At 45.0% G+C, this 21,854-nt stretch overlaps 1 protein-coding gene across 1 annotated transcript in view; it reads right to left on the bottom strand.

Annotated features, from left to right (window-relative positions):
* Nucleotides 1–2,704: 2,704 nt before the first annotated feature.
* The window catches only part of pde3b (phosphodiesterase 3B), a 50,065-nt gene continuing 30,915 nt past the window's right edge, over nt 2,705–21,854 (bottom strand). The window contains exons 2-16 of the mRNA XM_048262363.1: nt 21,635–21,685; nt 19,053–19,301; nt 18,397–18,539; nt 17,583–17,686; nt 16,426–16,648; nt 16,110–16,204; nt 15,711–15,871; nt 10,045–10,179; nt 9,366–9,477; nt 6,780–6,893; nt 5,643–5,842; nt 5,053–5,256; nt 4,769–4,930; nt 4,120–4,360; nt 2,705–3,855 (exon numbers count right to left, since the gene is read on the bottom strand). Coding sequence (XP_048118320.1) covers nt 3,632–3,855; nt 4,120–4,360; nt 4,769–4,930; nt 5,053–5,256; nt 5,643–5,842; nt 6,780–6,893; nt 9,366–9,477; nt 10,045–10,179; nt 15,711–15,871; nt 16,110–16,204; nt 16,426–16,648; nt 17,583–17,686; nt 18,397–18,539; nt 19,053–19,301; nt 21,635–21,685 — 2,418 coding nt within the window. The 3' untranslated portion in view covers nt 2,705–3,631. The remainder of the gene's footprint in view (nt 3,856–4,119; nt 4,361–4,768; nt 4,931–5,052; nt 5,257–5,642; nt 5,843–6,779; nt 6,894–9,365; nt 9,478–10,044; nt 10,180–15,710; nt 15,872–16,109; nt 16,205–16,425; nt 16,649–17,582; nt 17,687–18,396; nt 18,540–19,052; nt 19,302–21,634; nt 21,686–21,854) is intronic.

Genomic DNA, 21,854 nt, shown 5'->3' with positions numbered 1-21,854 from the left:
GTGCCTTCTGCTCTTCTGGGAGTGTGAGCAGAGATAAGAGCTGCTCAGACGGTCAGGGCTTCGTCAAAACAGATGCCGATAAATACGGAAAACATGTTGCATCACAAACACTGAGAAAAAGGAGAGAGGTTAGACATCTGTCCGTTAGACATCATTCAGCCTCACAGGGCACTGGCAGACACACAAGCGGGTCAGTTGATTGCCAAATGCCTCATTGATACAGTACATTTAGGTTGGTTAATCATTCAACTTACTCCCATTCAGAAGAGGCTGGATATGTGTTTTGCATCTAACATACGCTTATTTCAACTCATTTCCTCAATGATTAACATGCACTCATTTAATAAAATCTACTAATTCTATGTACATATTTTTGCCACACTTGTAAACATCAGTGTTAAGTAAAACACTAACATGCAAAAAGAAGTAATGCTATCTAAAAAAATCTGTTCCTCCTTGATGGGTAGCCCATAACAAACACTGACAAAACCATCAAATAAACAAACACAAAAGACAATGAACACACTTGAGAGTCTAGAGGCATTTTAGGGATGGTGTTTTTATGACAGCTATAAATAACAACAAACGCAATTTTTTCCCCCCCACATTTGTCGGAAAAAGCTGACCGGTTACAGACATTGATAACTACTGTATAAATGCTACATAAAGATGACAGCTGTTCAGTAATGTTTTGATGACAAGGGCATTGGAGGACACTGCAACTGGTGCACAGGTCTGCACATTGAGAAGCCAACAAACAATCTGCATTCACAACTAAATGAACTAGGGGCTTTATTTGTGTGAGTGTGTGTATGTGTGTGTTTGGGGGAGGGGGGGTCACGTGGGGAAGGGTGGCAGTTTGAGGCCCGGAGAGCCTGCCACTGCTTCTGTTAGACAACACAAGTGACAACACAATCTAACAGCGTCACACAAAGTCCAGCTGAAGTGCCCCCAGTGCACAGACTGGTAAGAGTATGCTAAGCTCAGAGGAACAGGTCAGAGCCTAGTCATCACTTCACTTTCCCCTTCTCTTCTCCCCATTGGCTGGGGGGCAACTTTACTGGGCAGCATCCCCAGTCTCCCACTCACTGTTGAAGATAGATAAAGGACTGAGGTTGACACCTACCACTGCACTGGTTTCACCAAGACCAGGTCACGGTCAGGGTTAGGGTTGCGAGACCTTTCAGCCTTTCCTGAAGGTACCTGTGCCTGTGCATGTTGCTCAGAGCACACTCTAGAGCCCACATCACATACACACACTTCCTGGACGTGGGCCAAAGTGCATCATAATCCTGCAAGCAAGCAGGCAGCAGGAGTCTGAGATTGGCACCTGTGGGGTGCTACTCACAGACAATGCTGAACTTATCAAAGGGATTTTTTTTTGGGGGGGTGGGGGTGGTGGTGTTGGGGGCACAGAGTGGTTATGATCAGGAACACAAAGAGACAGTGTACTCAAAAGAAAAAGTAAAACACCACACCCTACAATTCCACATCCGTAAATAGTATTAGATAGAAACTCTGGAAACAGATGATAATTACAGGTTCTCAATGTACATTATATGTCAGCCTTATGTAGAAAACAGATGCATTCAGTTGATTAATTAAAAAATATAATATATATGTATAATATATATTTATATATATGCAGATACTCTTCCTGTGCAGAGGTTAAACACTTGTTTGGTAGTAAAATGTGCACATTTATTTCTTTTTGTAATGTACTAGCTTGATTTACACTGCCTACTTGAGAACTTACCTCTTCTGAAAAACAAAATGATTTTTTTTCTTTTTTTTTTCAATATTTCAACTGCAATGAAGGAAACTTGGCTTTTAGAACAGCCACTCTCTCCACTGCTCAATGCACTGCTTCTAGTGGAATGCCTAGAGTTCTTGCTTCAGACAAAAAAATATAGAACTATCAGTATTAAACCTGCCTCATGGTGAAGAATAAGAAAATATAAAAAAAGTGTAGAGCTTTCAAGGTGAAACCCTGGGTCACATCAAACTCATCCACTGGCCTTGGTGTCTGTGTCATTTTTTTCTGTCATATCATTTTGTGTGAAACATCAGTGTTTGAAAAAAGTAAAAATCAACAGAAAACAGACTAGCAAGTGTGTTGTGTGTGTCAGTGAGTTACTATAATGCCAAATGGAACCTAATGCAACATAAACAAGCAATTTGGCTGTTGTGTATACATGGCCTAGCAAATTCAGAGACAATTCTTGTCTACATCAAATATTTTTTTTCAGTGGCCTTTGATACAACATAAATAGCGCATTTCATTAGAACCTCAACCGATTTGCATTTTTGCACGCAATCACTATTCTGAAGGTCAGCCCTCCTATTTGTTTACTGAAATTGTACAAATAGAAAAAAAAAGATTTCAATCACTTCCTTCTGTGATTTCTGAACATACTATAGATCTGCAATTAATTAGTAATATTTGTGTGAATCCTGAGTAACTGTGAAAAAAGCAATAATTCAAACTTAAAAAAGGAAAAAAAAAACATCCCTTCATGACAACAGCTTTTGTGTCCTTTGAGCTACGTTTTGAACAGAGGTGGACTGGAACACAGCAAAGAGAGGGGAAATGATCAGCTGGCATTCCTAACAAGGGAATCCACACGCACACTCACACGCCTACACACACAAACTTTCAAACATACAAAGAGAGAGAAAGAGAGAGAGAGAGAGAGAGAGAGAGAGAGAGAGAGAGTCAAATGAAAGGCAGGTGGTACACATGAATAAAAAGCATCCAAAATGATGCAGGTTTAACGTTCATTTTTTTTTTTCAGTCAAAACGTCAGTGTGTCCCCGGGACTGAGTCTGATACAGTGTTTTGTGTCGCCAGCATGAGGAGGGAGACTGCACACAACTAGTGCAGGGTACAGCAGTCCATCTCTTGGACCACTAAAGACCATAAAGGTTCAGACAGGCACATTTGATTTCTGTTTCTAGAATATTCCTGACTCGGAGCCTGATCATAGTCTCAGCCTCAAGTCTTTTTTTCTCCATGTTTGAACTGTTCGCTTTGGTAACATGTGTATCACTTTTGTGTTCTTTTTTTTTCCTAATGTTTTTCATCTTTTTTTTTTCATTTTAAATAGATCTATATTTCTTTTGAAGTACCTACGGGAGAGTTAAGAGTCAGGAGTTCAAGGCAGCATCACAGCCAGTTTGACCATGGAGGCAACGTCTCTGCGTCTCTGGGTACGTCCCCGCGGCGGGGCGGGACAGGAGTCGACGGGGCGCTGTGGTCCTTCTCTTCCAATTCTCCATGGGGTGAAAGTGCATAGGAGTGGGGTTCCCACCATTGCAGCAAGGATCCTCTCACAGTAGTAAGGCCTTTTGTTTATCAATAGAACGTGAACTGCATCAGCGTCTGAGTGTCGGCACAGTGGCCATTTCAGCGTGTAGAGGTCGAGCGGAAAAGGGGGAGTGGGGGGTTATCCTGTGTCTTGAGGACGTCATTTGTGTGTGTTTGTGTGTGTGTGTGTGTGTGTGAGCGTTTGTATGTGTGTGTCTGTGTGTCACTTCATGTCATTCAGAGGAAGAGGGAGCCAAGCGTTTTGCTCCCTAAGCTTCCAGCCCATGGTGTGTGTGTGTGTGTGTGTGTGTGTTCTTCCTCATGCTACTGGCGCTCCTCTTCCTCTGCCTCCTCCTGAATGACCTGGATGTCATCAGAGGGGGAGGTGGGCAAGCTGGGGCTCTCTGCCTGCTGCTCCTGCTCCTCCTGCTCCTGCTGCTGCTGCTTGCCCTTGTCCTCCTCCTCGATGGTCTTCTTCCACACCTTGTGGTTCTCCGTTAGGTGCTGCATGATGTTGCAGAAGAGCCGACGCCTGCGCTTTCTCCTTTCTGTGGAGGGATGGAATGAGTGGACGCACCATCAGAAGAGGCCTCTACAACTCAATAAACACTGACACACTCTTAGCACACCCTTTATAAATACTTTATACATTATTTATACAATTATACATTATAATAACATCTTTTGATAATGATGATGAACTTGCAAACTAGACTGTGACGGTTTTCATTTTAGACACCTTGGATAACCAGGATGTTGTCTGACAGTTAAGATATGTGGATCAAAGATATCAAAGACATGCAGATGCATACTTGGTTCAAGCTCCTCATCCAGCTCATCTTCATCTGTTTCCGTCTCCTCTTCTGCGTCCTCCTCATCCTCTGAGCCCTCTTCGTCGATCCAGTAGCCTGGCAGAAGGCCGGCGGCGTCGTACGAGTTGCAGAGTGGCCCCACGATGTGCGTAATAAAGGACTCCTGCAGCTTGGCCAGCTGGGGCGAGGAGCGGTCCATGAAGGGGCTGATGGGTAATCCCAGACTGGCCTCCTCGTCCCCCTGAGGATGGACATGCAAGTGGTCACTAAAAAACAACTGCAAATGAATAAGTAAAGGATTTACACATCTGGACAAATGAGATGGACTTGGACCAAACTATTTACTAGGAAATGCAAGTGCTTTAGTGGTTGCTGAGTACTTGTTACTGACACACTTTTTCACCGAAACATTTCCAAGTTTTAAAAGAAACACACTTTCGGAGAACAGTATTTCAAATGGGTTTGGCACAGCACAGACACCATAGTCTCAAAGTGATGTTGCAAAGTGTCTAATCCGAAGCAGATGCCAGGAAATCAGAGTCAAGTGTGACTAGTCTCTCTGCAGCCACCACTGGGCTGTGGGTGTGGGGGCGGGGGATGGGTGGGAGAGAGAGAACAGTCATTCTTGAAGCCGGGTGAGGTTCCGTACTTGCTCATAAAACTCGTTGACTATGCCTTCTGTCCACTTGAGGTGAATGTCCCGGCCCTTGGCTGGCCCGTTGATATCTGCCAGCTTAATGCACACTTGGCACACCAGCAGCCGGTCGTTCTCATTAGTCCAGTCAATTCCTGGACTGTTCACATCATTCACCTATTTTTAGCAGAGAAGTGGTAAAACGTAGTCAAATTTCATTTCAGCCAACGAGAGTGATGTCATTAAAAACCTTGCATTTTTGTTTTTTGGTGCTGATTTTAACTAATGGTATTACCGACCTTGGTGTTAAACTCGGCCAGGAAGTCAAAGTGCTTCTTCAGGTCAGTGGCAAGGATGGCCTCGATGACGAGGAAGCGAAAGCGCTTGAATTCCACGTGGTCCAGGTTGGACAGGAAGTTGAACTCCGGCCGGGACAGGAAGAGGCTCCACGCTGACGCAGCGTGATGGTTCTCCAAGACCGAGCGGTCATTATACAGCACAGCCTGTGCGGGGAGGAGAGGAACCGGCCTCAAAGAGAGACTACAGAACCTGTTGCCAGAGAACCTTAGTACTCATCAGCCACACAATCTCGTCTCTACTCTCTCTTTCGTTTTTACTTAATGATTAGCCAGCAATGATATTAAGAAGGACCTTTAGAATCATCTTGGAAGTATACTGCCGAGTCCTTGGTAGTCATCACCTACTGTACACTAAATGTCTGTAAATGTCTCTACATAAAGTATCTGGTTAGTCATCATCTATACAACTTTATCTCACCTCACCAAAGTGATTAGTCAGCAATGGAATGGTAGGAGCGAACCTAAAGCAAAGGGGCTGATGGGTAAGAGATTTGAAGTAGGACCTGTGGCTGGTGTGGCTGATCTCTCACCTGAGGGGCATTAGTGGCTACGAGGAAAGCGTTTGTACGCCCGGGGTGGTCGTAGTCGTGCATGGCGGCAGCTACATACAAAGCCATGATCTCCAGGGCGGGCACGTTCCAGGTCAGGCAGCCGTAGCTGTCGTCAGAGATGGAGCAGCTTTTGGAGGTGGCGTAGGGCACCCGGCCGGGAGAGATCCCACTGTCTGAGTCTGTGGAGGGACAATGAGACACCACGCCACGCCACACCACACCACACATGTTTGATCAAAAACAAACTACACGGTGATGTTTTGTGCTAAAAAAATAAAAATAAAATGCAAACCCAACATTTTGGTCTACAACTCTAAGAAAACTACTTAAAACCTTAATGCCTGGGGGGGTGGGGGTGTCCTAATGCCTAAAGCTGTTTCCTAAAGCCTACATGACGTATGCTATTTCCAAGATGGAAACTATATCATATAGTACACAAGGAAAAGGCGTATAAACATACATATCTGTTACAGTTCTGCATAGGCTATGCAGCGTAGCGTACAGCAGTGTTGAGTGCAATTCCTCTGCTGTGGTGAGCGACTACGAGCTGAGTGCTGCCCAGGGGCGGCCTGGAGCTGGTGAGGCCGGCTGAGCCGAGCCGGTGACTCAGACTGGGCTCCATTTGAAAAATTAAAAGGGCCATCAGCAGAGTTAAAATAAGCCATAAACCTGCTGATCTCAGCAGCCTCAGCAGCAGCAGCATCACCACTCAATCACAATACATGCTCTTACTTTCTCTCTCCCTCTCTCTCTTCTCTCTATCTCTCTCTCTCTTTCTCTCTTCTCTATCGCTCCAAGGCTGCTCCTCTGCCAGACAAGAGAAGCCGGGTAGAGGGAGGGAGGGAGGGAGAGGGGGATTGCTGTGAAATATCACTAGCTCACTAGCTCAAACTGGCTCCAGAGCAGGAGAGTGCATATAAAGGAAAACATCTGGTAGGAGAGCCAATTCATGTGCTATGGTCTGTGTGCTAATATATGGCTGCAGTTCTGAGCACAAAAGCCTTATGTTAACATACCAAATGTGGTGTGGTGGTGGTGTGTGTGCATGCGCATGCATGAGTGTGTGTGTGTGTGTGTGTGTGTGTGTGTGTTTGGGGGGGGGGGGGTTCTGCTGACCTGTGTCACTTCCTGTCACATGCTCACTGTGGATCTGCTGAAAGCCCGGGATGGGCCTGGTGGTGAGGTACCATACGGCGTGGAGGACATCAGTAGCGTGGACACGGTTATGATCTGTCACATGGGAGAGGGCAGCCACACAGGTCAACAACCTCACAACAACTTCACTGACATTTCACATGACCTAGGACATATAGTAGGCAAACTCTCAGATGCAGGACAGCTCACCATCTCTGTAAGACATAACAAAAAAACAAAACAAAAAAAAAGCTGCATATTTGGGCAAAAATAACAGTTTCCCAACTTGTACAGCTGACTGCTCTACATTCTTTTGTAGCTGACACTGTGACGATGTCACAATGCTGACACGCACACCATCAGCTGGGTTTGTGCATGTGTCATTCCATATTCCTCCCTAATAATGATATGATAAATATGTAGGGATATATTACATATATATATAATATATATGTAAGGGATAATGTATAGAACGCCGGTCATTGTTGGGAAATAGGTCCCGACAGGGCGGACCGGACCCCGACGCGGGTCTTGTTCCACCCTGAAGGGACCTATTTCCCAACAATGACCGGGCGTTCTATACATTATCCCGCTTATTACACGGCTACCCACTAAAGCAATCAACACCGGCAACAAAATATTGATTTAACAATAATTTTAATGATTGAAAGGTGATTGTCGCTTCCACACAAAGAGAAGGGGAGGGGGATGCTAAATAGGCCGTTAAATAGCCTAATGGCAACGTTCAAAAGAACACCCTATTTATTATTGAAGTTGAACTGAACATTGCCATTTATAGTAAAATGGGACAGTGAGAATGGGATTTCTTTGGGGATGTTGATGTTGATGTTTCTTTCTTCATCTGCTTCTTGGCGGGGCTCTGTCATTGACACACCTGAGAAAACAACCGCTGTTAGCCTGATGTTTAAAATGTCAACTCAGTTAGGCTATGTAGTTATGGCTCACCGAATTTGCTGCCATTGTCGGGATGAGAGGAGAGGACTTTGCTCCACTTTTCTCTGTCTGTCAGTGATGGAGCCCAGTAGCTCCTCAGACTCCCCTCACATCTGTGCCCAGTCACAGACATTATTTTGCGACTTTCCAGACCAGCCTGAGACAGGAGTTGGACAGCTGTGATGTGGCGTCAGTGGGGCAAAGAAAGCGATACTTTTTAAAGCTGGCAACAGGGCAGTTTGGTTTTTCAGGCTCCGCGAAGATGTAGCCCCGGTAATTTGCTCTGCACGGGTCTTTGGCATCTTTGTGATTTTTTTGTCTTAGCGTTGTATGCGAGAGTGATATATTCGTTGCCATTCTCGACTTCCTTTAGAAGGAAAGAGTCTTGAGTGAGGTCCCGATTGCCCTCTCTGCCTCGTCTTGCCAGATGTAGCTGTACATCAAACCACACCTTCCTGACGAGTCCACGAGCTGTGTTGGGAGAGAGCACATCTGGGTTGCTGAGCAGCAGTTGGAGGTCTTTTGTCGAGATGGGGGGGTGATGCTGGCTGACGTCTTTGCCCTTTTTCCGTAGATCTTTAACTACAGATTTGAAAACATCGTTGCTTGATTTGAACCTGGCACAGTTCATCATATCAAGGGTTGTGAAATGTCGAGATATCCCTGCCCTAATTGCCATGTAACTCGCAACTGAGTAGGTCTTTCCGTTGGCATTTTGCACCGATGGATAAAAAGAAAGTAGCACCTGATTGAGACTCTGCATTATAAATCAGCAAAGTCTACCGACAGTCTTTGAAAACTGACATGGCCCATACCGTGGTCCGTTTGGTATTGATTTCATGTCGGTTCTCTTCAGTTCTGTCTCTGTCTCTGTCGTCCAGATGTTTGTGTCGTTTCGCTTCTTTGCCTTCCTCTGTGTTGTTTTCTTTTCTTTTTCTTTTCTTAACTGGTGAAGACAACTCGGCCTTCATCCAAGAATCGAAATCTGGGTAATCTCCAAGGATATTAAAACTAATATTAAACTCATCCATTGCGCCGGATGTATTGGAAGTTTGTCTGTTACAAAGTATCTGCAGGTCAACTCGTGTAGCTTAGCAACGGAGTATTCTTAAGTGATAAGTGGCCGGACTACTTGCGCAGTAATATGAAAGACGTGAAATAGAAGCACAAAGCCCATTTTCCTTCCTAGCAACGGTCTGTTATTCAGAATTAGCAGACCGCCGAACGTTGGGAAGGCCCATTCAAGTGAATGGAGCATTATGAAGAGCCGTGTAATAAGACATAATAATGCACTAATACAGGTGGCTGCATTGAAATAATGCTCTGTGTGTGTACTACATTTACATGTATTCATTTAGCACATCCTTTTAATCCCAAATACTTACATATCTCAATTATATACAAAGGATTACATTGTCCATTGTACTATTAATAGTCTGTTGTAGTGATTGAGGGCAGTATGTGACAGAAGCGGTCACATCTTGCACTGAAAGATTTCGTTTCATGTGACACGCCAGCAACAATTTACAAAGAGACATAGACAGACAATGTTGCTGCACAAAAGGTTCTATGAACTGCAATGCGTTCCAGTGAGAGAACTTGATGAGCACTCACAGGGAATATCCCGATAGCCATTCTCCAAAGCACAGAAGAACGTCATGAATTCCCGCACAGGGATTTTAAAGATTTCAAACAGTCCTGCGTCCTGGAACAAAGTGTAGGCCACCTGAGGAAATCAAAACAACAACAACATAAATAAAACAACAACAAGAAGCCCTTCATTAGGAGAGACACAAGATGGACGCCCACCAGACACTCAATTCCCACGGTGGCAGCCACTCAACAGAGCACAGCAGCAGACACTCGCCGAGGGTCAAGCGCCTCGCTACCATAACAACCCGAGTCACAACAGATGTCAGACCCACGGCTCACATCAGCCGCCCACTGAGCCTGGATGTGAAGTCAATTTAAAACTGGTGTTCAATCATTGTATATGTGTAATTACTGTACTACTTTTTCATTATATTTTGATTTGAAGGGTAACATCATATTATAAGGTAAGGATCACATTGGAAATACCAAAGTGAAAGTAACATCCCAACCCTATACATTTTTTTACCTTTTTGAATGTCTGAAGTATTCGTAGGATACATCAAACTAACATTGATTAGCCTAGTGTTGAACTAAGCTCAATAGCAAAACCCTGGCGGAACCAGCCGTTCTGCTTCGGAACCATAGCAAACAATACAAAATCTGCCACTAGTCAATGTGATTCATGCCTAACTGTACGTACGTAGCTGAGGATCCTGCCTGTCTTCCCTCCTGTTCTGTCCATCAGGTCAAAGATCTGGAAGTTCCAGGTGTTGACCTTCTCCATGATCTCCTCATGCTCCTCCAGGAAGGGGTCAAGCTTGAAGTCCTGTTCACTCTGAAGCCAGGCAGACACAGGAGTCAGTTTAACAGAAAAATGCGATCAGCATTTCCCAGAAGCCAAGCATGTTGTCCTCAAATGACTCCTTTTGGCAACACCCCAAAGACTACTCTTGCAGTCATAGATGAGTACAGAAAAGAAACCATTACTTTAACACTTGACAACTAGCTGACTAATCGATGAATTGTTTCAACTCTAATCATGATGGGAACTTGGCAACTAGTACTGAATGTATGGACAATGGATATCTAGAGCATTTCACCCATTTCAAAAATGAATAAAGAAGCTCCTTGTACATTCCCTCAGAACATGCTCTCCAAAAGCACACACACACGCACGACACACACACACACACACACACACACACACACACACACACACTGTTAATAAGCTGTGAACACACTCCAGAGAAATTAATTTGAACTGTTCCAAGAACTAACCCAGATGATTGAATGGAGAGTACAGGGCAGGGGAGGTTCGCTGGCTAACTGAGAAATGACCCCAGAGAGAGACCACTGTGTTGTTCAACAGCCGGCTCTCTTTAACACGGCCTGTAGTATCCAATAAAACTGGGAGCGAACAAAGCATCAGCAACTATCGGGGCATTTCAGTTCACGAGTAGAATCCTACAGTATTGGAGAAATGCGAGTAAACACACCACTATAGCAGATGAAGAATTCACAAGGGAAGCCAATCAATGAGATCAATGAGATCAATAATATGTCAATGATATCTCATGAGAGCCATTTAGCAAGATACAGTACTTGCACAAAAACAGTTCTCGGGGGAGCTCTCCCAGTGGGTAGAGCAGGGGTCTCAAACTCAAATGAGCTGGGGGCCACTTCTGCCAACGTCATCTGATTGGAGGGCCGCGTCAGTGTCAGTGTGAAAAGAATGGGTATTTCCTAAAATGCAATGTTTTTTTTTTTTTTAAATACTGTATTTTCAAATACAAAACTGCAAACAAAAAGTGCAAGTCTTTTTATATATTTTTAGACACCTGTGCTATAAAATAATGATAAAATAAATATAAATACAAATTATGAAAAGACACAAAAAAACAGGTATGTGTGTTTCACACCAAATAAAAATATTTTCCTCTCATAACTTATTATGACCGCCGCTAGCGAAGCGCTCATATAGGGATTGTCAAAGTTTTTTTTTTTTTTTCCCCGTCATCTACTTCCTGAATTTTTGGTCAACGATATCCGGGACACCGAAACACCGGTGCACATGAAATTTTGTGGGTATGTAGCCCCACTAGACTTTTACGGAAAAAATTAGTTTGGTCCCCGGGGCCACCCCGCTGGGCCCCCGAAATCCAAAAAATGCTGTTTTTCCTAAATAACTACCTGAACCGTGGCACCGAGGATGAAGAAATGTTTATGGTATGTTGGTTTCAAGGGCCCACATCAACCTACCCCCCCCGGTAAAAAATGAAAATGCAATATCATTCTGCTTTAATCGCCCCCCTCTTCAGTTAAGATGTTCAGAACTGCACCAAATTTTATGTGTATGATTAACCTGACATTCTCTGGGGGTATGCCAAGTTTCGTAGAATTTCATCCATGGGGGTCTAAAAAAATTAAGTTATGTGTACATTTAGTGACTGTACACTCATTGGCCTGTAGATGGTGGTGCACACATATACACACGCACACGCACACACACACACACACGCACATCAGTATTGGCAATTACAACGGGCGATACATAATTACAAATTCAGCAGGATTAAAGGAAAACCAAATATTCATCATAATAATTTGGCTGCATTTCCAGTATTGGAGTCACGTAGTCGTTTGTCCACCAGATGGCGCATCGTTGCAGTGAGACGTAATTTTGTTGGAAGTTAATCTAAAGTGGGTTGGAAAGACAATACGCTTCCTACAAGGACAAGACTGTAGTTTACCGCAGAGAACGTCTAATAAGGGTAGGATAATTTCTGCATGACATGTAACTCCCATTTCTTCTTGAAGCCGAAATGAATCTGAGAATGTTTATCGGACATGCTTGGTTTTTACTGCAGGTAGGCTACGTTAATCTTAAATTATATCAATAGCCTAGAGTAGGTAAAATAATGTTACCGTTAGCATTGGTTGAGTGATGGAGGCCAATTTGATTATTGATGTATTTGTAGAAAAACATGCGGTTATAGGCTACCAAGAAAATTGATAACAGCACTAATTGCATCTTTCGACTGTCATCTCATTTGCTTATGACCATAACCTAGGCTACTAACAGGAGTTAAGTGAGTTAGCCACAACACGTTCGCTACGCGATGGTTTTCTAATGGAAAATATATAGGCTACTAAACACCTGGCTGGGACATTTAGCTCAAAGTCTCAAAAAGCATCTGAGTCAACGTTCATTCCCAAACACCCATATAGGCTACTTCAATCCTCTATTTTCAAAGGTGATTCAAGTAAGGAAGAGCATGGCTCAAAGTAAAGTAAAGGACTGAAACTACAGAAATTCGTCAAAGTGAATAATTTGTGTCAACTCGACACAATGTAGATTTATTAACGCACCCGTGATCTACATCTCCATTTAAACCAAATGTTTTAGAGCGCACATTGAGAGATGTATCCAGGGCAGGGCTGTACCTACACATATTTGTTGCACGTAAGCTACAAAATAATTTTTTATGATGGATGATTTAGTACCAACGTTACACCGGTCCAATACAGTTTTGCCTATGGCTATACCGTGAGACTGAGAAGTTTTTGTTTGTTCGGCGCGTGTTTAGGTGTGACAGGGAGTCGATGTGCTTTGATTCCAGCTGGTAGTAGTAGTCTATCGCGATTAAAAACATGTGTGTGTAAAGTATCCAAACAATGATAACGCTTTCATTATGGCTGCTTTAGCCACAGACCTTGTACAGTGGGTTGGGTATCCATTTAGAAGTGTCGCCTCCGGATTCACACAGCTAAGAAATGTATTACTACTGATTTGCAAAACTATTAACTTTTAAGCAAGAGGTGGCAGCTTAAGTCCACTTGATACTGTAAGCCATTGGTTCCCAAAGGAGATTTTATTTGGGTCGCCAGAATAGCCTAGTGACAATTTTTGTTGTGTAATAGGCCTAGCATAGGGCCTACCTTATATAGCCTATAGTTTGTTAACAGTCACGGTTTTGTCATAACTCCCTCTATGCATTTTGCATTTAGAATAGCTCTGAAAACCGGGGCGGGCACACGCCGCAGGGGGGGCAGTCGTGGATATCTCAATCGCAAAAATTAAACAATATTTCTCGGTGCCTACCATGGACTAGGCTGGGTGAACTCAGCCTGATATGCCGCGATTCCTTTTGATTTCTTAAAAGATTGAGCTTGGTCTGGCGAAAGCCAGACTAACCATGGACCTCATAGTTGCAAAATGCAAGGGAACATGAATCAGCATATTATTTGCACAAACAATAACGGACAGTAGCTCTTCAACTTGGCCCGTTAAAATGTGTATGAACAGTCTAGCAACGCATTTCATGAAGGCCCTTTTGGACATGTCAGTTATTTTCACCACTGGGTAAAACGGCATTTTGTTTTAGACTACTGGAATTTAATTTGTGCATTGACAATAAAGCTGAATATCATATGAACTAGATGAACTTATGCATATGTAGAAGAAGAAACATTCACAAAAATCCATGACATGACCTCTCTTCTTGATAGCTGTTGAAAACTGCATGGAACTGACAGGGATTGTTTTGTTTAATAATAAATAAATAAATACATTATACCTTCTGCTTTTCCCAAATACAATGTAGCCTACAGGTGTACCTTTCATCAGTCCAGTTGCAATGGATGGACTGTGATGAACTGCCCTACTTGTGATTGTTTAGATATTTTAAAGGTTTTATAACAATGCTACAATTTTTTTGGCAAATGCTACAAATCTATTCACCTTTGCAGCGCCAGTAGGCTACTTTGTGTGTGGCCCGCAAACACACATTCCAAACAAGCATACACAAAAGTTTCAAGAGTGGGGGATGGAGTAGAAGATGGAGACAAATTCATTAATCTGATTTATTTTCGCGGAATGGATGTACAGGACTGAGCAGCGGTCATATTTTGTGCCGCTATGCGGTACATCTAGTTTAAACCTGGCATATCAAAATTTCAAAAGGCCATGGCTTGAAAGTGGTCAGAGATAAAGTCCTACTGTAAATGTAAAAATCTTTGAGTATAAACAAAAGTTTATGAAGGGGGTACATTTGCCCATCTAATTTGCCACTGGATGGTAAGCACCTCAAATTATGCACCTTTCAGTAAATACTGGATGTTGAACTATTTGAGCAGGTTTACTTTCTTTTTGTCATATTACCCAAATAACAAATTAACAGGAAAACAGTGGGCCTAAGATGTAACAATAGTAAACTATTACTAGCCTGTTCCACAAACCGTTATTATAGGTCTACAACAAAGTAGCCTGGTCAAATCAGTTCCTATCGCGGGTGACTTTGTAGTTCTTCAGAGCTGTCTGTACCACGTCCATTACGGACACCATCATCTACCACTGCCACCTCGAGCTATTTTGGGCAAAGGGTCGAAATAAGCATGGTATGCTTAGTGGACATCGTCGTACGCAAAGACGCACCTCCATTCACAGACGCACTGTGACTATCACTGTCAATAGACGATCGATCATTATATAATCTCCAAAAGGCAGATATTCTCCCTCAGAATCAGAATAGGTGAATAGCATAGCCTACCCAAGACTTCATCACACGTGAACGTTTTTTCAACATTTGGTGTAGGCATATTTCTTCTTCAATTTGTGCAAATGGCCTGCATCGCTTCCGCGTCATTACAAACAAATGCACGTCTTCATGTTTCTCGCGTGTAGGCTAATACACTCTATTTCCTGAAAACTGTGTGCAGCGATTTTGGGCTTGAATCAAGCACTGGATGTCTAGCAACTATTGGAGGAGAGTACAAATGAGATTTGTTACCGTACTTGGATCTATCGTCTATTTTAATCAGTGTCGTTGTTTGTCGCAATTAAAAATACCCTCAAGGGCCGAATTACATTATTATTTTGAAATAGACAGCGGGCCGGAATTGGGCCGGGCGCGGGCCGGGAGTTTGAGACCCCTGGGGTAGAGTCTCTAGGTATCTGTTCAGGAAGTGCCTTATCGGTGAACTTACACTAGTCATCAGCCATATGTTCTGTCTGAGACAAGGATTTGTCCTTTTGTTCCAAAACAGCACTAGGGAGTAGGGCAGGAGGCGGCTATATGGAGCACTGCATGCACTGCAATAAATCCACTGCTCCTGCTTAATGTTGCTGAATAGGGCTGCATACCAGTGTGCTAGCGTAATCTGAGCTGATGTTTTCCCTGCATGCAACTTTGTTACATAATTACTGTGCTGCGTTATCAATATACAACTGTGTTAAGGTGTGTATCTGTGTTGACTGAAAGTTGAAATGTGTAATTGTGTTTAGTGTGACTGTTAATGTTTGTGTATGTGTGCATTGACTAGTACTAATGGTGGCAGAGGAGGTGTGTAAGGGGTCATGTTGAGCACCTCAGGCTCCTGGCTCTGGGCCTCCTCAGCAGGACTGGGCTCCTCTTCTTCCGACTGGCCATCTCTCGTCTGGGCGACTGGACCCTTTTCCTCCTGTGGCTCGGCCTCCACACTCTCCTCTCGGATCAGGCCCTCTCCGGCAAAACCCATACTCTCACCTGCTGAGATAATGAACACGGCCACGAACACACACACACACACACACACACACACACGTTCAACGTCCTGAGTCTAGATGAGTGTGAGAGTATGAGCATGACAGCGCCTAAATCCGTGTAAGTTTCTACATTTCTCTAGTAAATGAATAAAGCATCTATCTATCTGTCTATCTATCTGTCTATCTATCTGTCTATCTATCTATCTGTCTGTCTATCTGGTGGACTGATGGAGTGCCCTTACCTGAGCGTCTGCGTTGGGCCTCTGTGGGCGAGGACGCCTGGCTCTCCCCGGGCTCCCCGCCAGCCGCTGCGCTCTTCAGCATCTGACGGCCACAGCTGGGGGAGGACAGGCAGCACTTAAGCATACATGAGCAGCTGACAAACAGAAGCACGCGTGCGCTTCCTGCATAGCCACGAGACTGAATACATTGCTAAAGGATAAGCGAAAACACTCAAATGTATATTGTGGTAAAAGGGTGCAAAACATCTGGGCTGCTGTGTGCTACGGGTGCGGCTTTGTTGGGGTGTTGTGCTGGCATGGCAACAGCGGGCCGTACCTGGTGCAGAGGGACGCTGCGGTGGCGGAGGGCGTGCGGTACTGCTGCTGGAAGTCGGGCGAGCTGAGGGTGTAGCCCAGGGGCTTGTGCAGGTTGACGCTGGGCTTTGTGAGGAAGTCAGCCGTGTCGGGGAACTCCACGGGGGAGCGCGTCACCATCGACGAGCCCGGCACCGGGGGGCTGTGACTGGGGGAGCTTACTGGACTCAGGCTGGGAGAGGTGCCTGGGGGGGGGGGGGGGCACACAGCAGAGGAATCAGCACATTCATACAGCCACACAGCAATAGACTACTGCTACACAAAGACCTGGAGTCCCAAACTCAAAGGTTCCTGGACAATACAACAATTTTACAAAGTGCAATACCAGGCATCCCTTGGCAAGCATTGGGCAATGTCACAGATACCATTCTCTGTTTAATAAGTTAGTGCAGCATTAAAATGAGATTGAAGCCATTATTTTCAAGGTAAAAAATGACTTAGTGTTGCTTTAAGAAAGCTCTGCAGAATAAACTAAAGGTTTATCTTATCCACTCAAAAGATGTTCATGTCTATCTAAAACGGTTCCATTCTCCAACTGAAAAGAAAGAACTCTGGACGGATGTGTTAGTTTCTGCTCCATTTAAGGGTTTTGATAGGGAGCTATATGGGATCAACAGTGCAGCCGCCATGTAAAGTTCATCAAAAGCAAAAGCCCATTCATCTTTCTAACCCTCCTGGCTCTCTTGGTCATCTGCTTGCACATTGCTAAACTATTGCCTTCGCTGGGGCTATCAGATGCCACGCTAGACTGGACTATATCAAACATTGGCGTTCAGAGAAGCCCCCACAATATTCCTAGAAAATCCTTACCCCTCTCCACTGTAACCAAACAGCATTATATTTAGGGGCACTCTGGGTAAGCTACTAAAACATGCACATCTGACAGGGCGAGTCGGAGGGAATATGCTCCTGACACAGGCGTGCGGGAGGAAAACAGCTGAGGGTCATAAATATCTTCCCAAGTTTCCAAAGTGTTTGTTTGTGTGCGTGTGCGTGTGCGTGTGTGTGCGTGTGTGCATGCCAGGGGGGTGGATGGAAGAACAACAAGCCGGCACTCCTCAGCAGCAGCAGCTAATGTCAGTGCTGTGTTGTGCTGTGCGGCGCCTCCGACCCACTGACCTGCTCTCCGGGGGATGGTGTGGTAGGTGAGGGTGACGGAGGAGGACCTCTGCTTGGGGATGGTCAGCAGGTTACTGTTGGGCCCGTTGGGGAGTGACCCTTGACTGTGAGGGGAGGACACAAGAGACATAAAAAGTGGTCATGAGTCAACAATTAGAGGTCAACACACACTTTTCAACAGGCATGAGGTATTTTTCCATCGTTATTTACTGGCTCCAGCAGTCTGATATTGAGGAGAAAGGATGTCGAGCTCCTGAGGGAAACACGTGGTGTGCTGGTGGTGGTGGCGCTCGTCATTTCTTCTCATAATCAATTCGGCCAGAGATATCAGCCCACTGCGTGATGACATGAGTCATCTGAATCTGAACAACGCCAGTGAAAGCTTCATCAGAATTCGTAAGAGCATGTGGTTTGTTGACTCTTCTGTTCAACAGTGCCACCCAGTGGATTCAGAAGTGAACTACAGCGCTCACAGCCAGGAAAGAGTAACAAGTTGACATCCACACGTCTCCTCCAAATGAGATGGGTGCAGGGTGGCTTGTAAAATGCAGGCCTGTGTTTACTGCCAGCTCCTCTGATCAGCAGTGAAATTATGGTCAGTGAGAGGTGAGGTTGGGGGCAGGACATTATGCTTGTGTTTGTGTGTGTGTGAGAAAGAAAGAAAGAGAGAGAGTTACAGTGTGTATGTGTGTATGTGTGTGTGCGTGTGAGAGTGTATGCATGCGTGTGCGCATGTCCGTGTGTGAGAGTGAGAGAGTGAATAAGAGTGTGTGTGTCTGTGTGTGTGTGTGCGATCAGGCATGCCTATTCTCACCCGCTGCTGGTGTAGTCTGGGTGGCTTCTCTTGCCGTTGTTGCGCTCCCAGCGTGAGGCGGGCGTCTCCAGCTGAGGTGGCAGGGTGGAGGTAGAGCTGCGTCTGAGCTGAGGGGTGGGCAGGCTGTTCCTGCTGCTCAGGCCCTGATCACAAGCACAATAATCAGCAGCAGCATAACCCTTGAAACTTACACCCACAATGCATCAGCGCAACAAAACACTGCTCACTGGCTTATGGGTTCAGGGAGTTTGAAGGCTAACTATGCAGTGTGCTAACTATGCCGTGTGCACAGAGCAAGATGAGTCTACACAGTATTGCCCTTTTACACTTCACATACTAATGTTATCCTCTACCAGCAGTTACAATAGCAAGAACCAGTCCAAGTCTGATGCAGCGCTGGTACTGTATGATTTCTAACAGCAACAGACTGTCACATCAAGCCACACATCTCTCAGTACAATATTATCTAAAGCATGCGCAAGTCTGATGCAGCAGTGTTCTAATATCCCACAACTCTGATGCAGGATTGGTTTGATTCCTAACAGCACAGTTTATCACATTAAGGTACATGTCTTTTGGCAACATCATTTATATCATTCACAAGTCTGATGCAGCCCTGGCCTTATGTCCAGTAGGGGTCTCCTCCGCCTGCGTACCTTTGGGGGCTTCCTCTCCCCCCGCTCGCCGGGGTCCTCGACCTCGGTGCAGGAGTAGAAGCCAGGGAAGGGGGTGAAGGGGTTGACGCGCGGCCGGCACGACCCTGAGAAGGTACCCATGAGGCTGCTGACGCTGCGCAGGGACGAGACCACGTGCGGCGACAGCGACGAGTCCATCAGGAGCTCTGCCACCAGGTTGCGCGCCTCGTTGATGACCGACAGGTCCACACCATTTCCACTCACGGCCCCCTGCGGAACAGGAGAGACTCACTTTATCTCCTTCACCTCCTCTCTCCTGTACTAGAACAACACTACTACTCTTATCATGGTGGCCTAGCTGTTGCACGCATACAGGAATACAAATTACACTGTCATTCATTCTACCTTCTATAAATGTAGACATTCACTCGTGAAAGATAAAGAAATCATTGCAATATGGTGTAGATGTAAAATGCTATTTGATATACATTTTCAAATAAAGAACAGATTTGTATGATGTTTCCTCTGAATAGGTTGTGCAGATAATGGTCTTGCCAATTTATCTGTCAAGAATATCTGCTATGAATAATAGTTCATGTGTGCCGATGTCAATTATACAATGTCCTACCTATAATATCGAGCATCCCTACTTACAACACACCAGAGCAATGGTGTGTTGACCTCAGTAAGGTCTCTACACACCAGCTAAAAGTGCTGGGTGATATGTTAAGAACATGGCTTAGTGACAAACCCATCATAAGCTGTAAACCTCCTTAAATAAGTATGTTTCCCTACATGACTTCCATTAGGAAACCACATCCTCTGGGTGTGTCACTAAACCAGGTACTTCAAATACCCCCCTGTTGTTGCAGGTTGTGTTAGGGGTGATCAGGACCAACCTACACCATTAAGAGTAGAGCTGTAGACATTTACAAATATAGAAACGTTTTAGCCTGAACAAGCAGTGGGATTTATTATTGTGTCTATGCGTATTCTGATCTGCATGCAGATTAGTGTGTGCGTGTGTCAGCCCTCAGATATGCTGTGGCTATAAGCCAGTTGAGAACATGTCTGAAAGTAGATTTGGATTGGAGATTGGATGTGAACCACTGCTCAAAACACAATCACCTCTTTATGGTATAGAATACATAACATGTGGGCTGATTTCAAACACTTCAACCCATCTCCTGGCTGCTCTGTACAAAACACTGCATGTTCCTATTGAGTGAGACTCTACACTCTGCTGCCCCCTGGTGGCAGATCCAGGAAACTGCTTATGAGCTTTGACAAGCCCTTTTTCACTTCTCTCCAGTTTATTTTCCAAACACCATGCCTCCAGCATGCTGTGTAACAATAAACAAACTTTATGGGCTGCAGGAACACAAGCTGCCTGAGAGACACAAGGGGGTTGGGTGGGGGTGTTGGGGGCTGAGGGGTTCTTAAAACTAGAGCAAGTCTCTCAATGCACCCAAAAAAGTCAGAAAAGGCTTTTACTTTCGAAAAGCCCACACTCTTGAGAATAGTGCTTAATTGCATTATTAAGGAAGTGGAGTAAGGCTGGCGTGCCAGGCCCTGTGGCTAATCCACTTTCCGCGTTATTACGCACATGCTGAGCTCATTGTATCGATTGCATATCATTTAGAAGAGCCATTTTTGGGAGCCGGTGAGGCAAGTAATAAAGGAGAGTGGTGGTATGACTCTGTCCTATGCGAGAAGAGGGGGTGCTGGGGGGGAAAAAGTGCCCGTCGAGCACTTCCCCTGAGCTGTGACGTCAACGTGCCCAGTGAGGCGGGTGGGCTGGCCTTATGTAATGCTTGCTGATGGAGACGGTGACTGTGTGGCCCGCTGTACCCCCTGCGCATGGCAAAGCTGATTTATTAGTGGCGGGCAGATGGGAGGGCTAACAGGCCCTGGCACGCGGCTGGGGTGGGCCTGTCGCTAAGACTGAGTGTGTGTGTGTGTATGTGTGTGTGGACCGGACACAACAGCAAGTAGATTACAAAGGCCCTGAGAGGAGTATAGCCACAACTTGAAAGAACTTGTGAGTGTGTGCGTGCGTGCGTGCGTGCGTGCGTGCGTGCGTGTGTGTGCGTAAGAAAAAAAGAGAAACACCAATGTGTGTGTGTGTGTGTCTGTGTGCGTGTCTGTGTGCGTGTCTGAGACAGAGAGAAAGAAAAAGACCAATATGTGTGAATACGTGTGTGTGTGTGTGTGTGACTCAGTGGAACAGAGTGTGCTGTTCCACCTGATGACTGCAGTGTGGCGTGGACTCCTGTGAGAGTGACAGACTGTGAACACACACACACACACACACACACACACACACACACACACACACATACAAGACGCACACATTGTATACAAGGCATTTATAAAAAGCTGACACAGCCTGGGACATACAGGCATACTTGTATCTCAAATGTTAGACATTAGACATCTAAGATGGAAAACATATTACATGTATAACGTTAACAAAAAGTCCAACTTGAGAGACAGGGGAAACTATGTTTCAACAGTTTAAAACCACTAGCACAAGAAAACTAAAGATACACACACACACACACTGCTGAAGACAATGGGCAGACCTGAGGAGAAGGACCCACCTGATACTGGGGCTTGTACCATTGCTTCAGATCCCAGTCCCACAGGATCATCTGAAAGAAAGAACAAGCACAGGGTCAGTCAGACGGGCAACAGAGAAGCTCCTGCTACAACCTCAATGTCTTAGACGTGAGACTTCAGCAGCTACTTCATACTGTGCAGTACATTCACCCCTTTCATCCCTCCCACGCGCACTCACTAACACCCACCCACGTAAACACA

The sequence above is a fragment of the Alosa alosa genome, chromosome 14 (genome assembly GCF_017589495.1).
Source record: "Alosa alosa isolate M-15738 ecotype Scorff River chromosome 14, AALO_Geno_1.1, whole genome shotgun sequence".
Taxonomy (NCBI): Eukaryota; Metazoa; Chordata; class Actinopteri; order Clupeiformes; family Clupeidae; genus Alosa; species Alosa alosa.
This window is presented reverse-complemented; position numbering and strand designations above follow the sequence as displayed.